This window comes from Hesperophylax consimilis, chromosome 31, assembly GCF_061612785.1.
Source record: "Hesperophylax consimilis isolate HC1 chromosome 31, BYU_Hcon_1.0, whole genome shotgun sequence".
NCBI lineage: Eukaryota > Metazoa > Arthropoda > Insecta > Trichoptera > Limnephilidae > Hesperophylax > Hesperophylax consimilis.
Genome location: NC_142866.1, coordinates 1,454,850 through 1,480,240, shown reverse-complemented (window position 1 = coordinate 1,480,240; position 25,391 = coordinate 1,454,850). Strand labels below are relative to the sequence as shown.

Below are 25,391 nucleotides of genomic sequence, written 5' to 3'. Positions count from 1 at the left end.
TTATACATTCCGAATGAAGAAAAACGAACGTTTGCGCTAGTCTCACGGAATTCCGAATACGGAAAACGAATTCGGAAATCGAATACGGAAAACGTATGTATGCGGCCAGCCTTTACCATGGTTTGACACTATGAGGTGGCCAAATAATAATAGTACCTACCCAGTAAATATTATGACATACAGACAGCTGTACATATATATTTATTATTGCCAAGGCTAAAAAATTATATTTTTGTGCTTCTAGCAGTTCTAGCCGCTCATATTAAATTTGACACTTTCTTAACCTCCAATAGTTGACACCGCTAACAATTTGGGATATTTAGTATTCAGTCGCGCTCGTAAGTTCATTCGGTGTCACGAATCATGAATAAGTACAAGTGAATTATGGTTTTGAGTTCGGTAGTTCGTGACTTTACTTATTTCGGGCTTCGTGTGCATTTTGACATTCTGGGATAGTCTTGTTTTATGGAAAGATTTTTACCTTGGAAAGATTGAATAACTTTTATATTAGTTTGTTAAAGTGTCATTAAAAACAGTCGGGATAGTAGTTTTATGAATTAACCGAACTCTTTCGACTTATTTAAGGTGTGTCAATTTATTATTCGTATTAGTTTATTTTGGTTGTTAATGCATTCAATATATTTTTAACTAAGACTTATCTGCAATTGTGCCGACATTACAAAATTGCTATTTCGATATCCTACTGCACACAGAACATAACATAAATTTGATATGTTAAACACAAGATCACGAGCTGAACTGTCTTACTTTTTCTATGTACGGTTGTAGAATAATTGCCCGCATATTACTGCACATAGTGTACAAATGATAAGTTGTCTCTCGGATACTGTTTTTATTAATTATTGAATGAGCTCATTTAGTTTCCCATTACCATTTTCAGACAGTACTTAAATTAAGTTTATATTCCTTGTCAATGGAGCACAACTAATCGAACCCGAAACCCTTCCTGCTATGACACAGTGGTTGTCCCATATCTGTAAGGTTAAATAGCAAATTAGAGCTTTAAAATTGTACCTACTTCTTTAACATATTAAAAATTTCATTGTGCCTTTATGACCCACTAACAATAAATTAAAATTTGTACAGATCTCGACATATATCCAGAAAAAACATCAAAAATGGCTGAAGTAAATTTTGATGCTTGGGATTATGTAATAATGATCCTAATGATCATTATTTCCATTTCTATTGGAGTCTACTATCGATTTACTGGAGGCAAACAGAAAACTACTCAGGTAACTTATCTTTAATTTTTTTTATGCGAGTACAGATTCCCATCCTTCTGGAGCCACTGAGACTATGCCATCCCCAATTTGGGGAAGAGGAAGGTTGGCAAGTACCTTGCTATTCAGATCTGGTCACCAAACACGACTAAAGCCATTTCAAGCATCGTTTCGATTCTGAATGTTGGGTTTTTACTAGGGCGATAATATACCAGATAGTGTATATATCAGTTCTTAGGTTATTAACCCTTTTACTGCTGAATCTCAATCTGATTCCCCGTTCGGAGTTTACAAAGAATCAACAAATTGTATTTATATGATATCAAACATCACAAATGCTTTGTTTGAGGCGGGTTCGTACCGCCGCCCCGGGAACCATTCATTGGATAACCAACATCTCTGCCATATATCACCTCAAGTGGTTCGCTACGTTTGGTGTGTTAGCAGGGATGCCCATGTTCGTCGGGTGATGTGTGTTTAGGATGATGATGATTAAAAAGACTCTCCAAGCAGCATTCCCAAAGATGACATAGGCCCTTAGAAAAAATATTTTTTTTAGGAGGTCTCCTGTGTGGGTTATTAGGTGAAATTATTACCACACTTAAATCATTTTTAAAAACTATATGTGTATACTTAATTGCCGAAACAATGCAATATTTGCAGCTAAAGGGTTAAAAACCTTTGATTTCAAGTCTTCGGCATTGTGTATTTACAAAAATTCTTTCTGCATGCAAAACAGCAAACTGTTGAAAATATATAAAACATTATTGCTTAGTTGTTAATTTTGTAAGTTGTATAATAATTTTTTTAAAAGTGTGTCGTTATAATTTATTTTCAACATAGGAAAGCAGTTTTGAAATTCAACAGGTTTTTTAAAAATGTATGTTTTTAACAGGAGTATTTAATGGCTGATAAGAACATGTCTTTTCTGCCGGTGAGTTTCTCTTTGATGGCCTCGTTCATGTCAGCTATCACACTCTTGGGAGTGTCTACGGAGAACTACAGCTACGGGACTCAGTTTGTTGTGATCAACATTTCTTATGGGATTGCCACCCCCATTGCAGCTTATTTGTACCTACCAGTATTCTTCAAACTTCAGAAAATAAGCGCTTACGAGGTTTGTATGCCAATACTACATTACAGATATGTTCCCGTAATGTGTTTGTTGAATTTCAAATGATATCATTTTTATTTTACTTTCATCTTTTTTAACTGAAAATATAAAAGTTATTGAACACATTAACATGATCACTTACTGTATTAAATACTGCGCAATCCGGTGCTGTAATTTTCTGTTAAGGCGATGCACTACGTCGTGTAATATTTTAAATTGAGCCGCTATCAATAACAACCCTTACGTAGATGGCGATAAGGATTCCCGCTTAACATCATCCGCCTGTTTTGATTTATGCAAGAAAAAAACATGGCCAAAAAGTGCCTTTTATTTTATTTTGTGGATGTTCAGGCATAAATATTTAATTTTTTTTCTATCATTTTATAAATAACTTAATTTGCCACATTATACAATAAAATCATAACCGAAAATGGGTTCGTAAGTAGGAGATTTTGAACTTTTAAGCAGTTTTCATAGGCCTTATAAATTATTTTTTTCTAGGCTTATAAAAAGACTAATTAAAAATACTCGATTATTTCAAAGGCCAAGAGAATACATCTTTTCATAGGCCTTATAAATTATTTTTTTCTAGGCTTATAAAAAGACTAATAAAAAATACTCGATTATTTCAAAGGCCAAGATGTATTCTACTCGCAGTATTTAATTAAAGCATCTGAAACATTTCTAGGCGACCAAATTTTCAAACCAAAAACACATGATTTTGCATTACTACGTATGGCATCGCCTTAAAATATTTTATTAATGGTTAGTAGGTAATTTATCCCTTGTATGAATTCTTCATACAATCAGTTCCAATTTTGAAAATGACATTTAAATTCAAAACAAAATTGAACCAGATTTCATGCAGGACTAACGCAGAGCACAGAAACTGAAATTACTATTATTTTATGTACGATTAATAATTATAATAACAACAGTTAAATTATTATTGACTGTCTTTAGCAAAGTCATGTTTTAACTCCACCGTTTCGCATTTTGTCTGACTGCAAATTTCTTTGTTCATTCCGTTTCTGGTTCGAGATGTGGCCATTATACACGGTGTCCGGAAACTCGTAGTACAAGCGGGAAACTGGAGAATCTACACCACATGGGGAACCCAAAAAAACATAAAGTTTTTTGATTTGAGCATTTTCAAAAAAAAAAAAAAACCAAAAAAAAATATTTTTCGGCTATTTTAGGGTTAAAGTTTTTTCTGGTGTTTAGGGTTGAATAACAGATGTTTTAACCCTGCAGAGCAGAAATATTTTATGATTACACCGGGTTAAATGAAGGGTGATTTCAAAATAATGCTTCAAATCCGAGTTTCTTCATTTGTTTTACTTTCAAATAGTTTTAATTAGTTGGGTACTTTGATCTTCAGTAATAATTTATAAGAATTTGATTAAAAAAAAAAAAAAAAAAATCAACTGCAAACTCGATTTACTCGATAACGAAAGCTCAAATAAAAAAAATATATACTACAAAATCGACTCCAAATGTGATGTAGATTCACCAGTTTCCCGCTTGTACTACGAGTTTCCGGACACCCTGTATAGGTTCAATAAAGATTCTCTTTTCTAATGAGAAATTTTTGTGTTTATTCCTTTTATTTTCAATATTATGTTACCTACCTGACTGAAAATTATTTGAAACAAGAATTGTCATTGAAATAGTGAGCTTTTTTTAACGAATTGTACAATTCCTTATTTTATTAATGTGAAACCCCACAAGAGTCCCAACTGCTCCCAACTGTCTTCAAAGCCGTGACACTATGGCATTCCTAATTGGGGTATGTTGTGACGCTGAAGGTAATTGGGTGAGGAAGGAGATGTGTAAGAGGAAGGTGGGGAAGTTGGATTTTAAATAAAAAAAGTTGCATAAAATGTATGGTATACAATTCAGTGGGTAGGTATTTAAGTACCTACTTACAAAACTTATGATTTCAGGGAAAATTTTGGTTTTCATTTGTTAAATAAGTGAAAATTGGAAAAATACTTTTTTGGATAAGAGGTCTACTTTTTTGTTGTTTGTTTTTGGGGTGTTATGCCGTGTTGCGCTAACTCCTTCTTTTGCCGACGTTTCGGACAGCGTTGCAGTGTCCATCATCAGGGCAGATCCGGTAGATCCGAAGATGAAAAAAAAAAGAGGTCTACTGTTCACATAACTACTTATACACATTATGTAGTTGAAAGTACTATGATCATCTCTTATAAGAGACTATGTAAACTTAAAGCGCTCCCTCATGGGTCGGTATGGAATCCACATAAACCGGATGCAGTAAGAATGCGTGATAACTAAGTTTGCAACCCCGACGGACAATACGGCATTTCAAAAATATTTCGAAACTGAAAAATCTTCTTTTTATTCGAAATTGGAGTCATCTATTCAAAAACAGGGAAAACTGTTTGCTGTGTAAATTTGTTTGGCTCAGTGAATATCACAGTTACGAAGGCACTTTTTAAATAATTCCAATTTATTAAAATATATTTCTTCAAATTGGCTACATTATGGCCAGCGTAAGCTCGGGAGTTTTGCAAATTGGCCAAAATGTGGCCAAATAAGCTTCAATGGATAACATAAATATTAATTAAATAAACCGATCCCTCCCATGCCTCTTTTTAAATACATCTATTCAAAATTTCGATATAGTTTTCTTGAATGAATGAATGCACAACTCGGAAGCGGAAATTAACTCACTTCTCAACATCCAATGCAGCTGAAACTCGACAGATAGACTAACAAATTAATATAAATGTTAATTCTACCAAATTGGGATTTGGCTCTGTTAGCATGGTTGACTCCAGTCCTTGGGGAGGAAGGTTCAACCATCAGTAAATAAATATTTTTTAAATCATCTATTAAAAAAAATAGATTTTTACAGAAAAACAAAAACTGTCATATATGTAATTTTATTTAATAAATTATGTACAGTGTAACTTCTATTATGATTTATTATTTATACAAGTTCTTGAATTCAAGGTTTATTACAAGTGTTTTTTTAAATGTTGGAACATTAAATAAAATTTATTTATCAAGACTTTTGCGTCAGTAATAAAATGTAGTTTCTCTGTAATCAGTACACAATGTCATTACTTCATAATAAATTACATATTTAACTGCAAATGTGGTTCCTTTAGCTTAAAGCAAGGTAATTTGAAATGTAACTTAACAATGTTTATGATGGGATAATTTTATAATATACGTAATAAGCTCATCTTCAGTTCGAACACATGATATTGAAAAGGTTTCTTTACATAATATAAAGTTATGATCAGATAAAAATTCTAATCAAAACTGTATGATTAAATCATTTTTGACAATTGTCACTTACGCCCTCTTGCCTTTCCGGCGTCGATATGTATTTATTTCTGCCAGACATTATAAATGACTATGCCATATCTTGATTTTTACCACTTGTACATCTTTATCTCTATAGATTCTATCGAAATAAAAATTCTGCAAAACCTGCTTACCTATTTTACTAATTTAGAAAATAAATACACTGAATGTCTTATCTTAACTTGACTTATCTAATAATATTATGTCTCAGGTGCTCTATTCCCCAGTCTCGATCGCTCGCAATTTCCGCCGAAAGTGCATACACTGGTAGAGTTTATTATTCTTGAGTCTCACTGAAAGTACATACTACACGCCATACGTCAAAATTCATTCGACTTAAACAACGAGTGGGTCGAAGCAGTAGAGATCGGCAAAACTGTCAAAATCTCATTGCATCCTGGTGAATTGCCTTATACAAAAAAAAAAATCGTTTCCCGCGTGCTTTTCGAAGTTGGTATCGGATTCGTTTAGTTCTGCAAAGTTGTTTTAACCATTTTCCTGGCATTTCGATATGTATCCACCACCGCCATTCATTTCAGAAAAAGTGCGGTAGCAAATAAAAACGTTGACAGAGCGACGCGGCAACGGTTTGTTTTTGACATTTCAAATTAACTCCATAGAAACCTCAAACACATCAGAAACATAGACAATATTCACAGGGTTGCCAACACAGTCATCTCTTCAACCGTGCGACACTCAAGAATGTATAAATATAGAACTTGTGACAAAAGTCGTAGAGATTTTCGTTCGTAGATGGCGCATAGCGAGTAATTCGTGGTAGAGACTCTGGAATAGATACCCAGGCCTTCTCTGCAGAGTCCTAAAATTAGTTATTACTTTAATTGGCTGAAATTCCAACAAAAATGGTGACTGTTGGTACTGTATTGATTAAATCAAAAATATATATATATGAAATTAAGTACTATATTTGCATATTATTATTTTCATATGTTTACACCTATTTGGCTTTTACACATAAAAGTCAATATGGTAGGTAGGTATATTTGAATCAGCCATGTAGAAAGAATAATTTATATTATAATCTTTTAATATAACCAAGGGCATATTGAAAACATCGATTTATTTACGTGTTTGTTTTCAACAATATATGAATTTTACTAAACAAGTTCTTGGATTTGGAGTAGTGCCAGGAAATTATGCAAGTTGTTGGTACTTGTAGAATTCTAAATAATGTAAATTAAGAGCCCTTAACATCACTTTGTAGTCTGGAATACAACAAATTAATGATTTGAATGCAAACTTAATAGCAAATATCTTGTACGGATTAACTTTTTCATAATGTTTTCATATCCACGGGTATGCCGCATTTAAAAATACAGTTTCTCCCTTGAGAGTCTCAAGAATAATATTGTGTTTTTACTAGTATGGTACCTATGAAAACAAAATGCAAAATCAAATAATTGCATTATTATGTAGGTTTTCTATTCGCTTTATTATCATCAATGTTTTCGCTTTCTTTTAGTATCTTCCTTATTTCATTTACAATATTTTGTATTTATTACCAGTCACCCTGTACACTGTATAATTTGCAATGCACTGAATAAAACTGATCAATGTACATTCTTAAGTCATCAACCTCAATTATTATTTTATGTGAATCCAATTGGTTACTTTTGTCATTTTGTCTTTTGTGCACTGCTCTATAATTTCTTTAATTTATCTTTTCAGTACTTAGGACTTCGATTCGGTTCTACCATTCGTATAATGGCCTCTATTGCGTATACTCTCCAAATGGTTTTATACATGGGAATTGTTCTGTATGCACCCGCCATTACTCTTGAAGCTGTTACCGGACTATCTAAAACATTTTCCATCCTACTAATTGGTAAGTACATAATTATGTATGTATTCACTTTTATAGATAAGATTAGTAAATAGCTAAATGGTGTCAAACCTTCTCCAGAATATAGGTTAGACAACATCATGTCATTAAAATGAAATCAATTAAAATTGAAGACTTAGTAATAATGTTAGAAGAGAATTATGCGGTGTTCCGCTGCCTCCTTCTTTAGCCAATGCTTCGGACAAAGTTACAATGACCATCATTAGGGTGGATGTGTATAATGTGGTGAAGTGTCTTTATGAATGGAGCCGGAAATACCTCTTGGGACCGGTATTTCTGTATAATTAATGAAAATTAATATGGTTTTCGGCATTTATTTTTGGTGTAGCCATTAGCCCCGTCGTCTCTATTAATTTTAATGGGGTTTTTGTGGATTTAAATTGCATCTATAACTAGGCATGCTCGATGCGTTTTAGGTCTTGCAAAGAACTTCAGAAACAAATCCAAAGTAATTATCGGTTTCAATTAAGTGTTCGACAATTGCCGATATGTCAGGGTGGTCTAGTTTACAAACTAGAAAGTTTGATTTATTTTATGGGAGATGGATAGATGCACCTTTTGGGAACAGCTGAGTTTGTAAACTCCATCTGTCTCAAGAGGAAACTTTGTTTTTGCATATTATTAAAATATATCATCTCTAAATAGTATAAAATAATGTCGCTATCCACGTCTGTCTGTTTGTGCGCTTAGTTCTTCTAAATGATGCAACAGATTTTGATAAGGTTTTCACTATCATTTAGAAAATTTATTCCGGAAGGTTTAAATATATAATACATGGAAATTATGTTTATGGAAAGTAGAGGAAAATCAATGTTTTGTAATCAAGTCGTAAAAAAAGAATTTTCAGGCGCTTACATTGGTAACGCTGGCAAAACCTTATGAGATACATCAAAATAATGTACTACAGAATTGTATATCTTAAAAAATCTGTAATGGTATTCGTCTCCCTCCTAAAGTTATCCACCAGTAATGCCGGGTACACGTCAGCTAGTAATCAATAAATAATCAAATTACATTTTGACTACCTAATTACTTAATATAATATTTTTTTCAAACAATTTTCTAAAAGATTGTTATTATTATGTACACACACCTATTTAAACAAACTTAAAAGTTTATTATATAGCTTCAGATCTGCATGACATTATGCACTTTTGTAGGGCTCGTATGCACCTTCTATTCCACAATTGGAGGAATGAAGGCTGTGCTGATGACAGATGTCTTCCAATCCCTGCTGATGTTTGCGGCTGTGTACAGCATCATCATCTATGCCGCTATAGCCGCCGGTGGCCTGGACCAGATCTGGTACATTGCCGAGGCTGGTGGTCGCATTGAGTTCTTCAAGTGAGTTAGATTTACTAGAAAAAATTCTTAGACGATTGTTTGACAGAGTTTAGAGTTCACAATAAGCAAGTCTTTATTGATTGTGGTCTTAAAACTGGAAAAAACAGGATGGTTGGGTGATGGACTAATGAACAATCTCCTTAAAACAACTTTCTGTTAGGAAACCTACAGAAACAGACTGCTAAATAAGAGACAGCAGAATACCAGCAGGAGTTGATGTGTTTCCTAGAGGCTGCCAGGAAAGTGCCTATCATGATGCTGATTAAAGTTTTTCATAAACTTATTCTTACATAATGCAGCTAACGGAAAGTTAGTTCACATTGACACCTAAAATGATCTAATTGAGAGGCTACTAGAGGTTCTGCCCTGTAAACTCAGGTCCTATATCAATAGAATCGGATGGTCCAGTATATTTTACCCATTATTATTATAAAATATTCCGCATTGTATGATTACAACGCTACCGAGCACATGTTCAATGAATGCCCGCTTTGTGCATCATCATCCGAGCATGAGGTGATCAGTTCACAAGCCTGGGGCGTGGGGCCCTAAAACGGTTTTGGAGATTCCTATGTTTGGCTAAGGTATTGCCTACTGATTTACAAAATTTCTTAAAATGCAAGTTGTTACGAAAGTATCACGAAAATCTTGCTCTTAGTTAAACTCAATTTGAGACGTATTTGCACATCGCTGTTATTTACACATTGAAGATAAATGTGCATAGAGTTTTGGATGTCAGTAAATGTTGAAGGACGTAGTTATTAAAAGTAATGATCTTAATTGGAAACGTATACAGTTCGCTTGCCATAACTCCTGATTGCGTTTGTTATTAATAATTGTAATTTATTTGAGAACTCATTAAACTCGCTAACTGTGGAGCATTTACAGGATGGATATTTTAATTCATATTCTTCATCTGTGGGATGAAGAGAAGTTAGCCAATTTATCATTGTAACTAACAAGGCATGGAAATGACAGTTAGAATCTTTTAATTAATTATGTCACATAGGCTACAGTATGTCTTAACAAGCTTATAAATGTCTATTTGTTCAAGTTTTATGTATTATGATTATTTGCTAGCATACTTCCGCCAGCTTTGATAAGTTTGTTTTGTATTATGTAAAACGGTATGTGGAAATATGAAAAATACCAATGGGATTCAAGTTAAATTGTACTAATAACTTCAAAATAACTCATTAAACGTAGTATAATTATTTAAAAATTAGTTTCAGCTTGGATCCAACTGTCCGCCATACTTGGTTCTCCCTGGTGATCGGAGGCATGGTCACATATCTGTCATTATATGCTGTTAATCAAACTCAGGTTTGTATATATTTTGTTTACGACCACATCCTCTCTTTTATTTTATTTTTCTACCGAATATTATTGTTTTTTTAACTGATTGAGAGAATTTGTTATGTCATTTCCCACACTGATTATAATCACAAATAGTGTCCCAGTTAATTGCCTGTCTAGGCTTAAATTTAGTATACTTTTATCTAATAATTTGTTTTTTTTTTGCACTCTACAAGATTACATTATTATCTCGATTGTATTTCTGATAATGTTCATTGTATTTCACAATTTATGAATACATTATTTAAAAAAAAAATGACATGTGATTTATCTTTAATCATACGTAATAAAATATATTGTTTTATATTGAACTTAGGAGAACAACACTTAAGGTTGAGGTTATTTGTATTATCATTGATCTTTATAAATAACAATGCGTACCAATAAAATTCTCTTACATATTTAGTTGTTGTGGCCAGGTCGTAAAAATAATTGTTAAGCAAAATAATTAAAGTTTTATTCATAAAATATGCAAGACAAATTCTGCATAATCATCTAAAGTCTAAAACTGATAAGTATTGTGATTAATTTGATTGTTTGATAAAAATCTATAAAAAAAATGGTTGAATGTTCAGTCTCCTGAGTTCAGCGAACTTTGTACCCTCTTTTTAGTCACTCAAATTAATTATCATGTGCAGGTTTCACACCTTGAAAAAGTAGGTAGTTTGTATTAATATTATTATGTATTTGTACAAAATGGTGCCACATTACGTATTTACAAATTAGAGCATTTTTATGTCTTCTTTAAACAATGTATTTAGGCGTACAACCTACTTATAAATATTCCCTAAAGCCCCGGAACAGCGTTGGTACATGAGAAAGAGGGCCCTACACAGCTTGTGTATTTTTTTTATTTTTGAGAAGGTTGAGGGTGTGTTTGGCATTGTTAAAATAAAAGATGTCATCTTTTATAGAGGTTTATTTTGTTTATGGGGATAAACCAGCCGTGATAAATTTTAAACTACACAAGTAATTCACAACAAAGCAATGGAAATTATAAAATGATCGTGGGTTGAAAGAATTGTAAAATTGTATTGAATAGCGCGTTGAAGTTACTTTGGTACTTTCTCATACCGACCAACTCGACCAGTAAGTTCTCGAATCCGACCAAGGTACTGTAGTACCTTAACACATTTCGGCCGGGTATTTTTGGCGCTGGCACTACACTGTCTCCGGGTTAAAATAAAGGTCCTGCGCAAATTTATTTAAATTGTTTTAATTCGCTATATCTTCAAAAATAATTAAAATATTTTAATAAATATTTCTACATAGTACTCAGCATACCCAAGCTATAAAATTAATAAACAAAAATCAAATATTATTTGAAATGCAACTCAATTAACCTTGTAATATGTTTATTACGGTCCGCCTATCAGTATTTGCCCATACCTGCTTTCTTTAAATACGCCCGACATCTCTCGCTCGCACATAGGTATTGAGTGAGGCAGAACAGAGATAGAGATTCGAGGTTTTACGGTCATAAAAACCCTCATTCCAGGAATTGAATTATGACAACAACAAAATATGTTATGTAATTAATATACTATCCTTTTCTTGAAATATCGATGTAAACGAAAGGCACGAAGATAATTATAAAATGAAAACTTGCATTACGATTCAATATTTATGTACATATAGTTGGGATCTTTAAAAAGATATTGGTATATAATATTTGTATAAAAACATTAAATAATTCAATAATAATATTTTCTGCAATTGAAATGAGGCCGGCGCAAAAGGTAGAACTACCCTTCCCGGCGTTAAGCATCAATCGATCGAATGGGTAGAACTACCTTTTCCGCCCAAAATGTGTTAACATGTGTGTGTTAACACATGGTACCTCCAGGCACCATCCGGTTCGGGCAATGGCGGTGGCATATTTTGATTGCCATGGGCGACACCAGTGGCAGCGGCATGTTCCGAGCGCTAGTTGGGCTTTTGGATGTAGCCCTTTAAATTATAATAATATTTAGGCCGAGAATAGCTTTACCAATTGTGTATGGGTTATTTTTTTTTTAAACTGGCATCACTTTGCTCAAAACCTCATAAACACGGTCAATTTCGCATTTTTTGTGTGTTGCTCACTTCACATTTCTTCAGATGTCTTAATATTATTTTGCCGCATACAATGCAGAACAGTGAAAACATTACATTCTGATGATAGTGATTTATTTTTGGGGTATTATGCAGTGTTGCCTTCTTTAGCCAACGTTTCGGACAGCATTACAGGGTCCATCATCATCAGGATAGATGTGTGGTAACACTGTAATGCTGTCTGAAATGTTGGCTAAAGAAGGAGGTAGCGCAAGATGGCATAATACCCCAAAAATAAATCACTATGATATTTTTGGCCGTGAAATTTTTAAATCATATATTACATTGTGATGTTTTTATTGCAAAGGAACATTACTCAATGCTAAGGTTTCACTTAACTAACTGTTACTTTTAACTCATTCGGTGCCAACTTTTTTGCTGTATTTTTTGTCCACTTATTTTGATAAGTACACATACAACATACAAGTTCGCTTCTGGCTTTGTACTGTGTAAGATTGACATACGCCACCTTTTTTGTATGCAAAAAAAGTCATTTGATTTGATCCATCATCCCTAAGGCTCTCGACTACGAATCCAAAGTTCGCGGTAAAAATTCAATTTTTCTAGCCTTGTCTGGTGATCAGATCTGAACCTTTCCTCCTCCCCATGTCCTACCCCTCCCCACTCCCTTCAGCCTCATAGCATACCCTAATTGGAGACACTGGCTCCAGACGGTTGGAAGCAGTTGGGACTCTTGTGCCATATTGCAATACATAAAACATAGCAGTTGCTAGGAGCTCTAAACTGTATGAAATTTTTATAGCTATGGAGTGGAGCTATGCAAGCAAAAGACTGAACCCATGTCTAATAATATAATAACCCTTATGTAATGATTCTAATTATTGTAAACTACTTTGGTTATCGATTTTTCTGAATTATTTCTCAGGAATACAAATCCGGCCATACTAAATTGATTATGCTTCTTGATTTGATTTGGTAAATCAATATTTCGGTTTAAAATCATTACTTAATTAATTAATTATAACTTTTTCTCCATTTTCCATATGCCACATGGATGAGCAGATTGATATTTTTGTCTAACCTTGTAAAAAAAACGTCAACAAAGTCCACCATCCTTCGTATTTCTCACGCTACTCTGATGCTGTACTAGGGAGCATGCAGTGTAAATCTGACATCTACTCATACTATGACGCCAAAGACCCGGTCTCTTGGGAAAAAAGGCTTGGATACCTGGGAAAGCAAATTGTGGAATCAGAAGACATAGCCACATATCCAATGGCAGCCCTAGTGAACTTTATCAATGGACCGGGTTACTGTTAAAGGAATGAGGTAAAATGGGATACAGCAAAATGAGCCTATAATCTAAGTGCTCCTGAGAAGTATACGTAATCCGTCTACTCTATAATAATCTGTTGCATCTGGCTGGTGTACGCATACACTTGATTATGTCTTTATAATATTTCCACCGCGATTATAAGTAAAGTTCAATCGCCTTGTCTGTTCTAGTTACATATTTTAAATGTCTACACGCAAAACAAACTCATGTATATTTTGTTTTTTCAGATTCAAAGATTACTGACGGTTAAAGACTTAAAGACGTCTCAAAAATGTTTGTGGTGGAATTGGCCAATCCTTTCTCTGCTCAGCTTCAGCACATCTTTCAGGTTTTTACTCATTTTCGTATAACTATTCATTTCTATCATTTTCATTTAGTGTTATATTATTAGATCTGTAGGAATAATTTTAAGAACATGACCATTTACTAAATTACTATTTTAAAGTTTGTTGTAGTTAAGTGCACTTGAAGTGAAATAACACTAAACTGCGCTATATGAATACTGTGTTATTATTATTCATGTTTTCTTATTAAATATTGTTGCAATTCTCCCAATTTCGTAAGTTTTTTATGACAATATAGATAAAAGCTGAAAAGTAAACCATTGGTAAACTCAAACTTTTTTTAATAAACGACACCTGTAAGAGATCTGATAGGTTACAATGGAGCTCTCAGCGGCAAGATCAATAAATTACATAGTTAAGTTTATCCATAATGGTGTTATAAATAATAAAGTGATGTCAGAATAAGTCTCATGGTTTTATCAAATGTGTAATTTGAAAGAATTTTTCATAACTTTTCTTGTCTTTCTTTTTTAAATGTTGTCTGCCCACAGTTTATATATCCATAAATTTGACATAAAAAAGGCAATCTGTTGAACGTATAAGCGCTATTTGAATGATCCTGGTAGAAGCGAGTGAGTTGGATTATTTGATCATCCAATCAACGTTTCCTTATCGGATGCGGTTATTATATCTGCACACAATGCAATTTGACTGACTTGCATTTTATCCGCCAGTCAGATCATATCCTCACATATATATACTGTAACTTCCAGTGGCCTCGCTATCTACTCTAAATACTTTGAGTGCGACCCAGTGAAGAACAACAAGATATCGTCCAATGACCAGCTGATGCCGTACTACGTAGTAGACACTATGGGTGGCACTCCAGGCCTTGCCGGCCTCTTCATTGCGGGCATATTCAGCGCATCCTTGTCCACCGTATCAGCTGCTTGCAATAGTCTTGCTGCCGTCACCTTGCAGGACTATGTCAAGGTTTGAATAGAGATTGGCAGCTCACTTTAAGTTAAAGTATAAATTCAATTTGCTGATCTTTTTAACACCTACAATTGAAAGCGATTCATCATGATAATCATTTTTTTTTATTGTTTTCTTGCGATGTCTATACAAACATTTTTTTTATGTTGCGTTTTTAATACCTAAAATTTAATATTACTCATGCAAATTTTAATATATTTTGGTTTTGCAAACATTAAAATGCGAATTGCTTTTATTATTAACTCAAACTTATTACAATTATTTTTACTCTTTGTCGCCAGCCTCTTTATCAAAGGATCCAGAAAAAACCCCTTCCTGAAGACAAAATGGCACTTCAGTCAAAAGTGATGGCTTGTATCTATGGACTTATTTGCTTGTCCATAGCATTCATTGCGCAATATTTAGGAGGTGTATTGCAATCTGCGCTAACTATCTTTGGAGTGGTGGGCGGACCACTTTTTGGAATATTCACCTTGGGAATGTTTACATTGAGAGCAAACGAAGTGGTACATATAACATTTCATTGTCTTTCTACAAAATAATTTCCTATTTTTCTACTAATTAAAAATACAGTGAAACCAGCTCAGAAAAAAATATCTGTTATGTAGGAAAACCAATATAAAAGTGGGACAAATTAAACACTTAAATGTTATTAAGGAACCGAATAAACCAATTTGGGTCTAAATGTACATCAGCTGTTTATCTAGCTTACAATATTATTATGTCCCCTATTTTAAATTTCACTTGAAGCATTGTGTAGTCAATTTATTGTTCTTTCATTTTGTAGGGTTCAATCATCGGATTCATCTTTGGACTGGCAAACTCCCTTTGGATTGGGTTTGGCGGACCTAAGCCGCCCCCACCCTATTTGCCCACAAGTATTGAAGGCTGCAACCGAAACTCTAGTTCAGTGGAACACATCCTCATTTCCAAGGCCACTCCAAATGATAATAGGTAATCTCTACCACCTTATCATTTCTCATTATTTGAACAGCGCAACACACTTAGTGATACTAGTTAAGTACTACATATTACAATGTTAATAAGCCAAACACTTTTGATACTTATTAAGTCTCTTATGATTGTGAAAATTAATTTCTTCAAATGATCTATACACACTATATATACCTACAATACAATACACAGTACAACAATGAATTATTTAATTTTTCATGCTTTATAAAGATGGACAAATCTTTATGGTGTTCAAAGGTCATGTTACCAAGATCTTTAATTAATATGTATGACAGTTTGTAATTAAAATGCATCCATGTACTATGGTATTTGATCAGTTTTATAATATTATGGTACCAATTAAAGGTTGAGTATGTTAACTACTTCTTAGTCATTGTGAATACAAAAATATGAGCTTACTCATGTCTATAAATAAAACAACTTGAATATACACACCTACTGTGAAAAAAACGTTTTGTAAGAAATATGAACATGTTTAACTTATTTAAGAATACATATTTAGAAATAAATTCAACCTAAATACCTTCCTTAAACAAAGTAACTTTTTATTTTTTATTATTCAACTCTATTTATTATATTACATTGCTGGATGTACTGTGCCTGTCTCACTAGAAAATCCTGTATTGAGAGCTGGCACAGTTTATAACATAAGAAGTTTACAACAAAACTACCAACATAATAAGTATTACATTAATAAATAACAACACCCAAAATGAAAGACAAATAATTAAAATTAATTTGATAACATTTTTGATATGATCATTTTTGCAGTTCACAAATCAGTTTACATTTTTAAGCGTCTCTGTTCTACTCCGTGTTTTAAATTTTACTTTCAGATACATATTATTATATGTACTATTAAATCAGCCCTCACTAAACCCAACTTAATATTAGAATCCGGATTCTAGTTAATTAGTAGATACAGGGCCGTTGTTGTGTTGACGCAATTGGATCAGTCCCCTCCTGGCGCCTGCTTGACAAGGCACCAGGGAGACAAGATGCTGATAATAACCTAACACATTGCCCATGAGGTTTTTACTAGCACCATGCGCCATTTGGCTGAAGGCCAGCCCTGAGTACATATTATAAAATTATATAATATCGATGGCCTAGTTCACTAATGTGTTAGAGCAGTTTTAACTAAAAAGCATCACATGCTTTGAAAAGCATTTATCTGGATTACTTACTTTGTACATAGATGTTTCGTAGTAAATTTACATTACTTATTTCATCTAGAATGGATAAAAACTTAAAATTCGTATTGGTTTTGTTGCTTAACAAATTATAATTGACCTGAAGTATTTTTATAAATTGAAATTGCGTAATACGTATTATAGCATAAAAACTTTTTTTCCAGTGACTACTTTTACCTGTACCGATTGTCATACATGTGGTCAGGCGTCCTTGGCTTCTTAATAACATTGCTAGTAGGATATATTGCTTCCTTTATACTGTTCAAAATATCCCCAAAAATATATGGAAACAGCTGGGAGAAATCCGTCAGCGAAGAAAGCATGTTTACAAAATCCAACGACAATAATACTACAATTGATGACCTTGATAAGTCTCTGCGTGCCAACCTGCCGAACCCAGATTTGTTCACGCCGCTGTTATCATCCAAAATCAAGAAGCAGAATGACCAAAAAATTGCCAACACTAATGTGCCTGTAAGTTATCTTGCATTTTCTATTTAATGTTTGCAACTTTGGCATGCATTGTGCAGTCCCACTTAGACACTTGATTAATAACACCAGATTCTTTCGTCACGCAAATAATTCATTGTCTGTCCATTTGAGATTATCTTCTTCCAAGGCTAAAGTGTCTAATGATATCGATAAACATAGGTTATGAACCATTTACTTGTATGTTAATTTTTTGTAAGGATATAACGTTCATAGCCCTGTTGTAACCCCTTTCTTCTTAAATAGGGGTTACGATGGAGGTACATATTACCTTTTGCTTTCACAAAGATAAGATGAAGGTTTATAACCCAGGTTCAACGCAGGACCATATCCCGATCCCGTGTAAATACTACCTAGGTGATTCAATTATGCAAGCCTGTCTCGACAAATTATTTAAAAAAATAAACTTCAATAAAATTCTTTTTTATAAGTTTCATTAAAGCCATTTCTTTCAAAATGGGATCAATAGCAGGGATTATCAGTTTGGGCTGGGTCTCGAAAGATTTTCATGTCATATGAAATTATATACATCAGTGACGGTCTATGACTGTTCAGTGGCCTAGAGTGGTAAGATTGAAAAATAAGACATTAATTGTTTGGTTGTAGCTGAATATGATAAGTATGGGTTGCTGTGCTTCCTATTAATATCCTTTTAATATATATAATTTTCAGCTACAATAACATCATTAAGTTTAAAAGTAACACTAGTTATAATCTACGCGTTCATAGGTGGCCTTGATTTAGTTATTTTATGAAAATACACTTTTTTGCAAGTTATGCTTTAAAATAATAAGACAAATAATTTGTTTGCGCGCGTACACACGCAACATGAATATGAATAAATAGTTTTGTCCATATAAAACTCAATTCTTTTAAGAAAGGCATATAAATGCAATATTGCCTTGAATCATCGATATAATATTGTATTTATATACCTTTCTCGAAAGAATTAATTATGTTTAACGAACCAAATATTTATTCATATTGCATTTGTACAGGGGCAAACAAATAATTTGTCTTAATATTGTAAAGCAAAAAGCGTATTTTAATAAAATATATTAATTAACGCCATCTATATAATTTTTCCATTCTACATTTTTAATAGAACAGACCAAAACTACATAAATATCACCTTATTCCATTCCTTTACACATTTTAGGAGTTACTTTCTTGACAGATATCACCAACAAAAAGAGTGTTGTCTTCATCACTGTAAAAAAAAATAATGTTGGACATGGATTTTTTAAGTATGCCTACTACATACTCGTGTTATGCTTTTTGTGTGTATCTCAATATTTGTTGGAAAAATCTGCTCTATCTCGTACATTTAAATTAACTGTATCTCAGTAATTGTGTCAAGTAAAGAAATAAATGTTTACAAATTGAGAAACAGATAATTTATTGTATTTTGGATATTCTTGGCTTTTTGCATGAATAATAAATTTATGTTTTTAAAATGTTTGACACTGTGTTGACCTAATTATTGGTAATTTATTTTTTATGTACTTGGTGTTGGTTTTATTATTTCCAATTTTTTTATTTTTTTGCATTTGTTTGATAGTTATCCTTTTTTATAGATGGCACCAGAAAGCTAAGCACCCTGAGTTATTTTTCGGCACCGGTTTATCTACTTTGTGGACTGCTATTACTACTTTATTGAATGTTTGGTTTTATAATTTTTATAATGGGATGGATTTTTTGCTTTTGTGTAACATTTTGAAAATTTTAATGGATCCTATCGTTTATGGAGGTATGTATTTAATTATTTACCTATTAGTTTGAACAGGCTTCACAGCATTCATCAGTTGAGCCACATCTTTGTCTCGGAAATTTATGCGAAAGACTTTTGGTAGAGGATGATTACAAATTGATTGTTTTCAGAATTCTCAGTGTTTGTTTCCTACATATGTAATTTGTAATACATATTGTTTTATAAGAATATATATAGATATTGCTCAACTATTTGCTTAAACCTTATTTTTTACTTTGCTTGTTATAAAGTTAAACTAAAATACTAAACATTTACATTAATCGAAAATAAAATTATGCTGGCTACTCATATTTATGGCTTTTTTAAAAGTTGTTTATTTTAGATGTCAAGGACGATCAAGGGATTAGTAATTTATTACATAACCTACATAATGAATACTGCATTCTTCACCTTTCAATATAATTTATCATTAATGTCTCCCAAAGTGGGGTCACTAGGGTCCCCCATATATCGCTTAATATTTCTTTTGCCCATTCCAGTAACACTTAATCTTTGCAATTTTTAAAAAGTTATGAGGATCCGGGGGGGGGGGAGTTGTTAATTTCATCAGAATTAGATGAATGTTATTCAATATCTTAAAAAATAATAATGTGATCATTTTTGTTTAAATGCAGTTCCATTACCGAATAGTAGAAGGTAACATAAATTATACAGAATGTTTTGCAAAAAATAATTAGATATCGCACAAAAGTCTAGTTTGGGGGAAGTTTATTACCCTCTTCCAGTGCGGAAAGGTTAACCTCTTGTTCGCCAGCGTATCCTTAAGGATACTAAAACAATCATTTCCCTGAATATAACTGGCTATTCTGGTGAAACTACTTATGGTAGATTATATTCGATTTAAAAAATATATATAAACACTTTCAGCCTTACTAAAAACTTGCATAAGGTCAGAACAGTGAAAAACTTCACTTATTACCATGCCATTCATTTGAATAAAACTGTCTTAAACCAGGCTCGAGGCCGGCTTTACTACATCATTGTTGAAAGGACGCATAAGAATCTAATTAGTAAGACGGTTTATCTGGTAAGACGGTACAATTTACAATATAATTTTTTTGGAAAAAAACAAAAAACTCATTACGAAAATAGAATCAGCTGGCGCACGGCGAAAATTATGCATTGACGAATAAAAGACAAATAATCGGAACTCAATGGAATATTTATCCTCTATTTTTATTACATCCTTATACTTTTACGTAATTTATAGGGTATTTTTAGGAAGCTTTTGAATAAAAATCGTACAAAAGAGAATATCCAGTTTTAATTTAGAGATTTAAAATGCCATACAAATAATCATCTTTTTTATTTTTTAGTTTTGGCTCCTATTTGTATTTTTTTTCTATTTATATTATTATACTTATTTATATATTTTTAAAATGGTGATTTTAGATATGGTTTTTATATACATAAAAGGTTAAAAAAATTATTGCTTACTGTTACTTCAAATTGGTAAGTAAGTTAGTATGCATTTGAAGAACACCCTTTGTGATTATTAATTATGTCACATTGTTAGCAGTTAGTGAAGATGTTTTTATTTTCAATATGCATGCATAACATCAATAAGATTTATGTATTTTTTCTTCTGTTCGTGAATAAATAATTTATAATTCCTAATTAATAATCGTACATTTGGGATTTAAGGATAAATTTTCTATGATATTATAATCTCATTTTCAAAGTGTTCTATTAAAAACCACAGCTCTTGGATACTTACAGTAGCATGAATAATATCTTCTTTTGTCAGTTAACCAAGCACTGTCCATGAACAGAAAATATGGAAGTGTGGTCAATACCGATTGCAAAGAAAACTGATATAGCCAAGACCCTATTGACTCCTAAGCCCCAAGCAGGCCAATGAAATTGATTATCTGGTCATGAAAAAATTACAATATTAGAAAATGTTTGATCAATTCCATCCAAAGTAAGTTAAAATTTACATTGAGTGCACAGATACGCCCATAACACACTTCTATCACTCTTCAGGGGTAGGCCATATTCGTAGTACTAACCACACTAACTCAAAAGCAAGTCTTATAGGTGCAAGACTTCTAACAACAAATTTATCTATGTATGGCTGATATGTACAAATGAGTGTACAAGTGAGTCATAAACAATTTTCTGTTGTAGAATAACATCAAAGCTGAAAATGAACTTATATTTGAAAATAATATTACACCGTTCATAAGTTTCATAAACTTACCATTAATTCATTCCAGTGGGTCTAGGCAAGTCTTCTCGAGAACTTTATGCTGAATCGATACAATTAGTTAACTGTTCACTTTATCAATACCGCTACCACACCCGCACTGCTTTATATATCGACACCGGGAAAATCGCCCTATGAAGGCAGCACTGACACGATTTGTCTGTGGACGTAGCTAGCTGTTTTTCTTTATGAAAAGTCAAAGTCAAAAGAGGGCTATGCAAAACTGATTTTATTCATTGTTTTAGAAATTTGCTGTTTCCTTTTTTACCAAAAGAAGTTAACCTCTGTTTCATGAATAACTGTCGAAACAACCAAGAAGTGGTTCAATACATTCTCGTTACTGGAACCACAATGACAGCTTATTTCAGATATCAATTATCTCTGATTCTGTCAATCTCAAATGTCGGGATCGTGACGCCAAGTCTAGAATCTATACAAAAAATATATATCTATGGACTACACGCGGGTAGCAAGCAGCTTGCGGGTTCCGGCTCGACCAGCATCACAGATATCTGGTCATCAATCGCCAATCCAATCGCGAGTGCTGAGCTGACACCTGATCAATTGAGTCACCAGGACAAAAAAAGGTCCTGGTGACTCAATCAATCATAGGAAATTCATGATTGGATCAAAGGGATTCTCAACCAATCATGATAGACCCAGGACTAATTTATTGAATTGTAAACAACTTTATCTACCAAGTGAATAGAGTCCCGTCAGAGAAAATATGTCTTAAATATGATTTAAGATTTTCACGGCCAAAAGTATTTTTGTTATTTGTTTTTGGGGTGTTATGCCGTGTTGCGCCCCTCCTCCGTTTCGGACAACGTTGGCTAAAGAAGGAGTTAGCGCAACACGGCATAACACCCCAAAAACAAATAACAAAAATGTCTTAAAATAATACAAAAATTTGAATGATTTTTTTTTTTTTTTTACATAGTATTAACCCCATATCCCAACTGTAAAGGTTTTGTCTGGAATTAAAGCCTAGTTTGTAATAATTGGTACATTTAAGTGAAGAATTTATTTATAACAACCTTAGGCATGTCAACGTTGACAAATTTAAGGCGTCATAACCAGCGGACGAGAATTCAAATTTCATTAAAAGACGGTCTTGCGATCGGACGTTTTTTTAGAACGAGACAGAAATACCGAATTCATTCCACTGCGAGCCGTACATCCGCGCGGCTGACGAAAACTACAGCATGGTTCCGATGAAATAACAATTACTGTTGTTCTCAGTTGTAGCTTTCTTCTTAATAAGTAGTTACATACATATTTGTAAATTATACGTCGGAGTGCGTAAACATAAATAAATACAAATGCAGTCCGTTGACATGGTAGATATAAAAAAATTTCAAATAGTTATAGATAATAGATTTTTTTAAATTTATTTTACATAGGTTTTCCAAAAGTGAGTAAAAATCTTTTGTTTTACATATTTATTCATTTGTCCGAAAGGTATTACCGGTAAGTTTTATTTCTAATACTTATCTTTAAAGTATTACTTGATTTGATATGTATGACATTGAAAAGAGTGTTTATTCCTTACAACTGAAGTAGTATATATATTAAAACTAGGTTTTATTTCCAACTATTTTCTATGGTACCTACCTACATATGTAGTTATGCGATTGCATAATATTGTATCGCTTTCATGTATTTGTTTTCATGGTTAACGGAGCGACCTGACTCGTCTAATTTTCGAAATGTTATTAAATTCACTAGGTAAATTTCGATTGAAAAATCATAGGTTAGTATGTCAAAAATAACCTCGTCTTTTTTCCTAAAACAAGAAACTCAATTCACAATATGACATTATGAAACTGACGAAAAGTAACACAAAATATATTAAATATGTTGAATTATACCAATGTAATAGTGAATTGGACAATAAAATAGAAATTATGAACAGTAAAATGATTTGAATCGCACATCACAAATCCAAAATCATTTGGTTCGTGGCACTTTTTGACCACCAATCACAAACAGTTTCACGTACTTTGGCATAAGTTTTAACATTTACACATGAAACATCGATGACAGACATAAACTCCTGATAGTCCATAGTTGATTCTTTTCCCTGGAAATTAAACAACACAAAATTATCGCCAAATGTCATAAAAAATATGTGCTTATTCTGACTGATTCTTTCGAACGACCCTGTAGCGTATAAGTACGTACAATGTACACAGATAATTAAATATCACTAACCTTTGTTTTTTTTTCAAAATATATCTCCCACGTACGTTTTTGATGTCGTAATTTATGTTTTCTAATAAAACTTTTGTTCCAAGGGTATTTTCTTCCCCATTTTTAAGCTTCCCCATTTCTTTGAAATGTTATTAACTAGACCGACGTGGACTACACGTCCGCTCGCCGCCCGGTCGCGGCGAAGAATGACAAAATTTTGTCTTGTGCCGAGTTAATAAAAATGCACAAACACAAATTGAAATTAATTACTATTATATACTTTAACAATATATTTTTTGGTCATAAATTATTTCTAATGTTGCAATAATGTCTTATGAACTATACCAATTTGTAAGACCATAAATAAATACTTAGTCAAATTGATGAATTTTCGTCAAAAAACGCGTGTTCGGATTTATTTATTAGTAATTTTATTTGAAATAAAAACAAAATTCTTATACATACTTATGATAGATAATTTATTGATTGTTTATACTGTATTATTATTGATTTGAAATATTTGTTGTATAATACAAATTCACCTTTGAAAATGCAACAAATCTGCACAACGTCCAACGGTAACACTTTATTATGATATGAAAATAATATTATTTTCCAAAATTTATCATCTTGCTTTACTAGATAAAATAACGATCTTTCAAAATCAATTTGTGTTTTTTTCTAGAAAAGTGTCCATACGTCTAAAACTGGCCTCAAAAATGCCAAATTTCAGGTCAAATCTACCTATTTCGCCTTAAGATGTCTGTGCTATACATCCAGGTCTGAATTAATTTGATCTGATTTCTAATTTCAGGTGGAGATGAAACCATTAATGGGCAGGACTTATTAGCACAATCTTCAAAATACATTTATTATTTAAAAATCATTAAGATGCAGTGTAATAAGTTAGGCCAATTTACTCGCATACCTCCGTAGAAAATTATAGTATTTATTTATTTCAATAAATTAGTTTAATTTTTATTAATAATAACTATTATTTCTTGTTTGATTAAAAACAAAAAAAAACAGTTTATTTATGAAAATCGATAATATTTTTTTTAATAGATTTAATTTTTATAGAATTTATTATTTTTTTTGTTTATCGCTAATAATTCATTTTGTTAAAAATCAAACTACTCAAAAATGTGATTTTTTTTATTTCGATAGATAGTAGTTTTTTTTTTTTAATTTTATTTTTAAATATGAAGCTCGCATTATATGCTTACAAGAAAGTACTAAATTATTTATAAATAAAATTTGAAATGTGTTTATTTAAAATTTTCTATGTGGAAATCTACAAACACACATCATATTTATGTATTTTACAAACTGATTTATTTGTTATTATTAGTTATTTATTATATGTTTTAAAGTACGAGATATAATATGCTATTTTATCAGGAAACATTTATAACAGCAAAATCCATAAAATATGAAAATCTATTTCCACCAATAGATTGAAGTTTGTTTTTTCGTAATAGCATAAAGTTAATGTCTTATACAGTCGTTTACATACTTACTTGATGTACTTACAAAATGAGCTTAAAAACGCACAAAGCTTTAAAATTAACATTATAGAATATTTTTTTTTTTAAATGACATTACGTAATTTTCTTAAATTTTGACATA

General features: G+C 32.3%; 1 protein-coding gene across 1 annotated transcript; it reads left to right on the top strand.

The window, feature by feature from the left end:
- Positions 1–307: 307 nt before the first annotated feature.
- LOC149409322 (putative sodium-dependent multivitamin transporter) lies at positions 308–24,720 on the top strand. Its single transcript, XM_089649804.1, has 12 exons — positions 308–585; positions 1,108–1,256; positions 2,140–2,361; positions 7,387–7,543; positions 8,722–8,905; positions 10,132–10,228; positions 13,880–13,980; positions 14,710–14,929; positions 15,214–15,438; positions 15,720–15,886; positions 17,265–17,574; positions 24,577–24,720. Exons 2-12 carry the CDS (start codon positions 1,140–1,142, stop codon positions 24,610–24,612), a joined length of 1,836 nt encoding a protein of 611 aa, XP_089505930.1. The 5' UTR covers positions 308–585; positions 1,108–1,139; the 3' UTR covers positions 24,613–24,720.
- Positions 24,721–25,391: the final 671 nt, after the last annotated feature.

Excerpts from the sequence above, each read along its gene's own strand:
- LOC149409322 (XM_089649804.1), top strand. The coding sequence starts at position 1,140 with ATGGCTGAAGTAAATTTTGATGCTTGGGATTATGTAATAATGATCCTA. Across the intron at positions 1,257-2,139 it reads GCAAACAGAAAACTACTCAG|GAGTATTTAATGGCTGATAA; the intron begins GTAACTTATCTT and ends TGTTTTTAACAG. Across the intron at positions 17,575-24,576 it reads TTGCCAACACTAATGTGCCT|GTGGAGATGAAACCATTAAT; the intron begins GTAAGTTATCTT and ends TTCTAATTTCAG.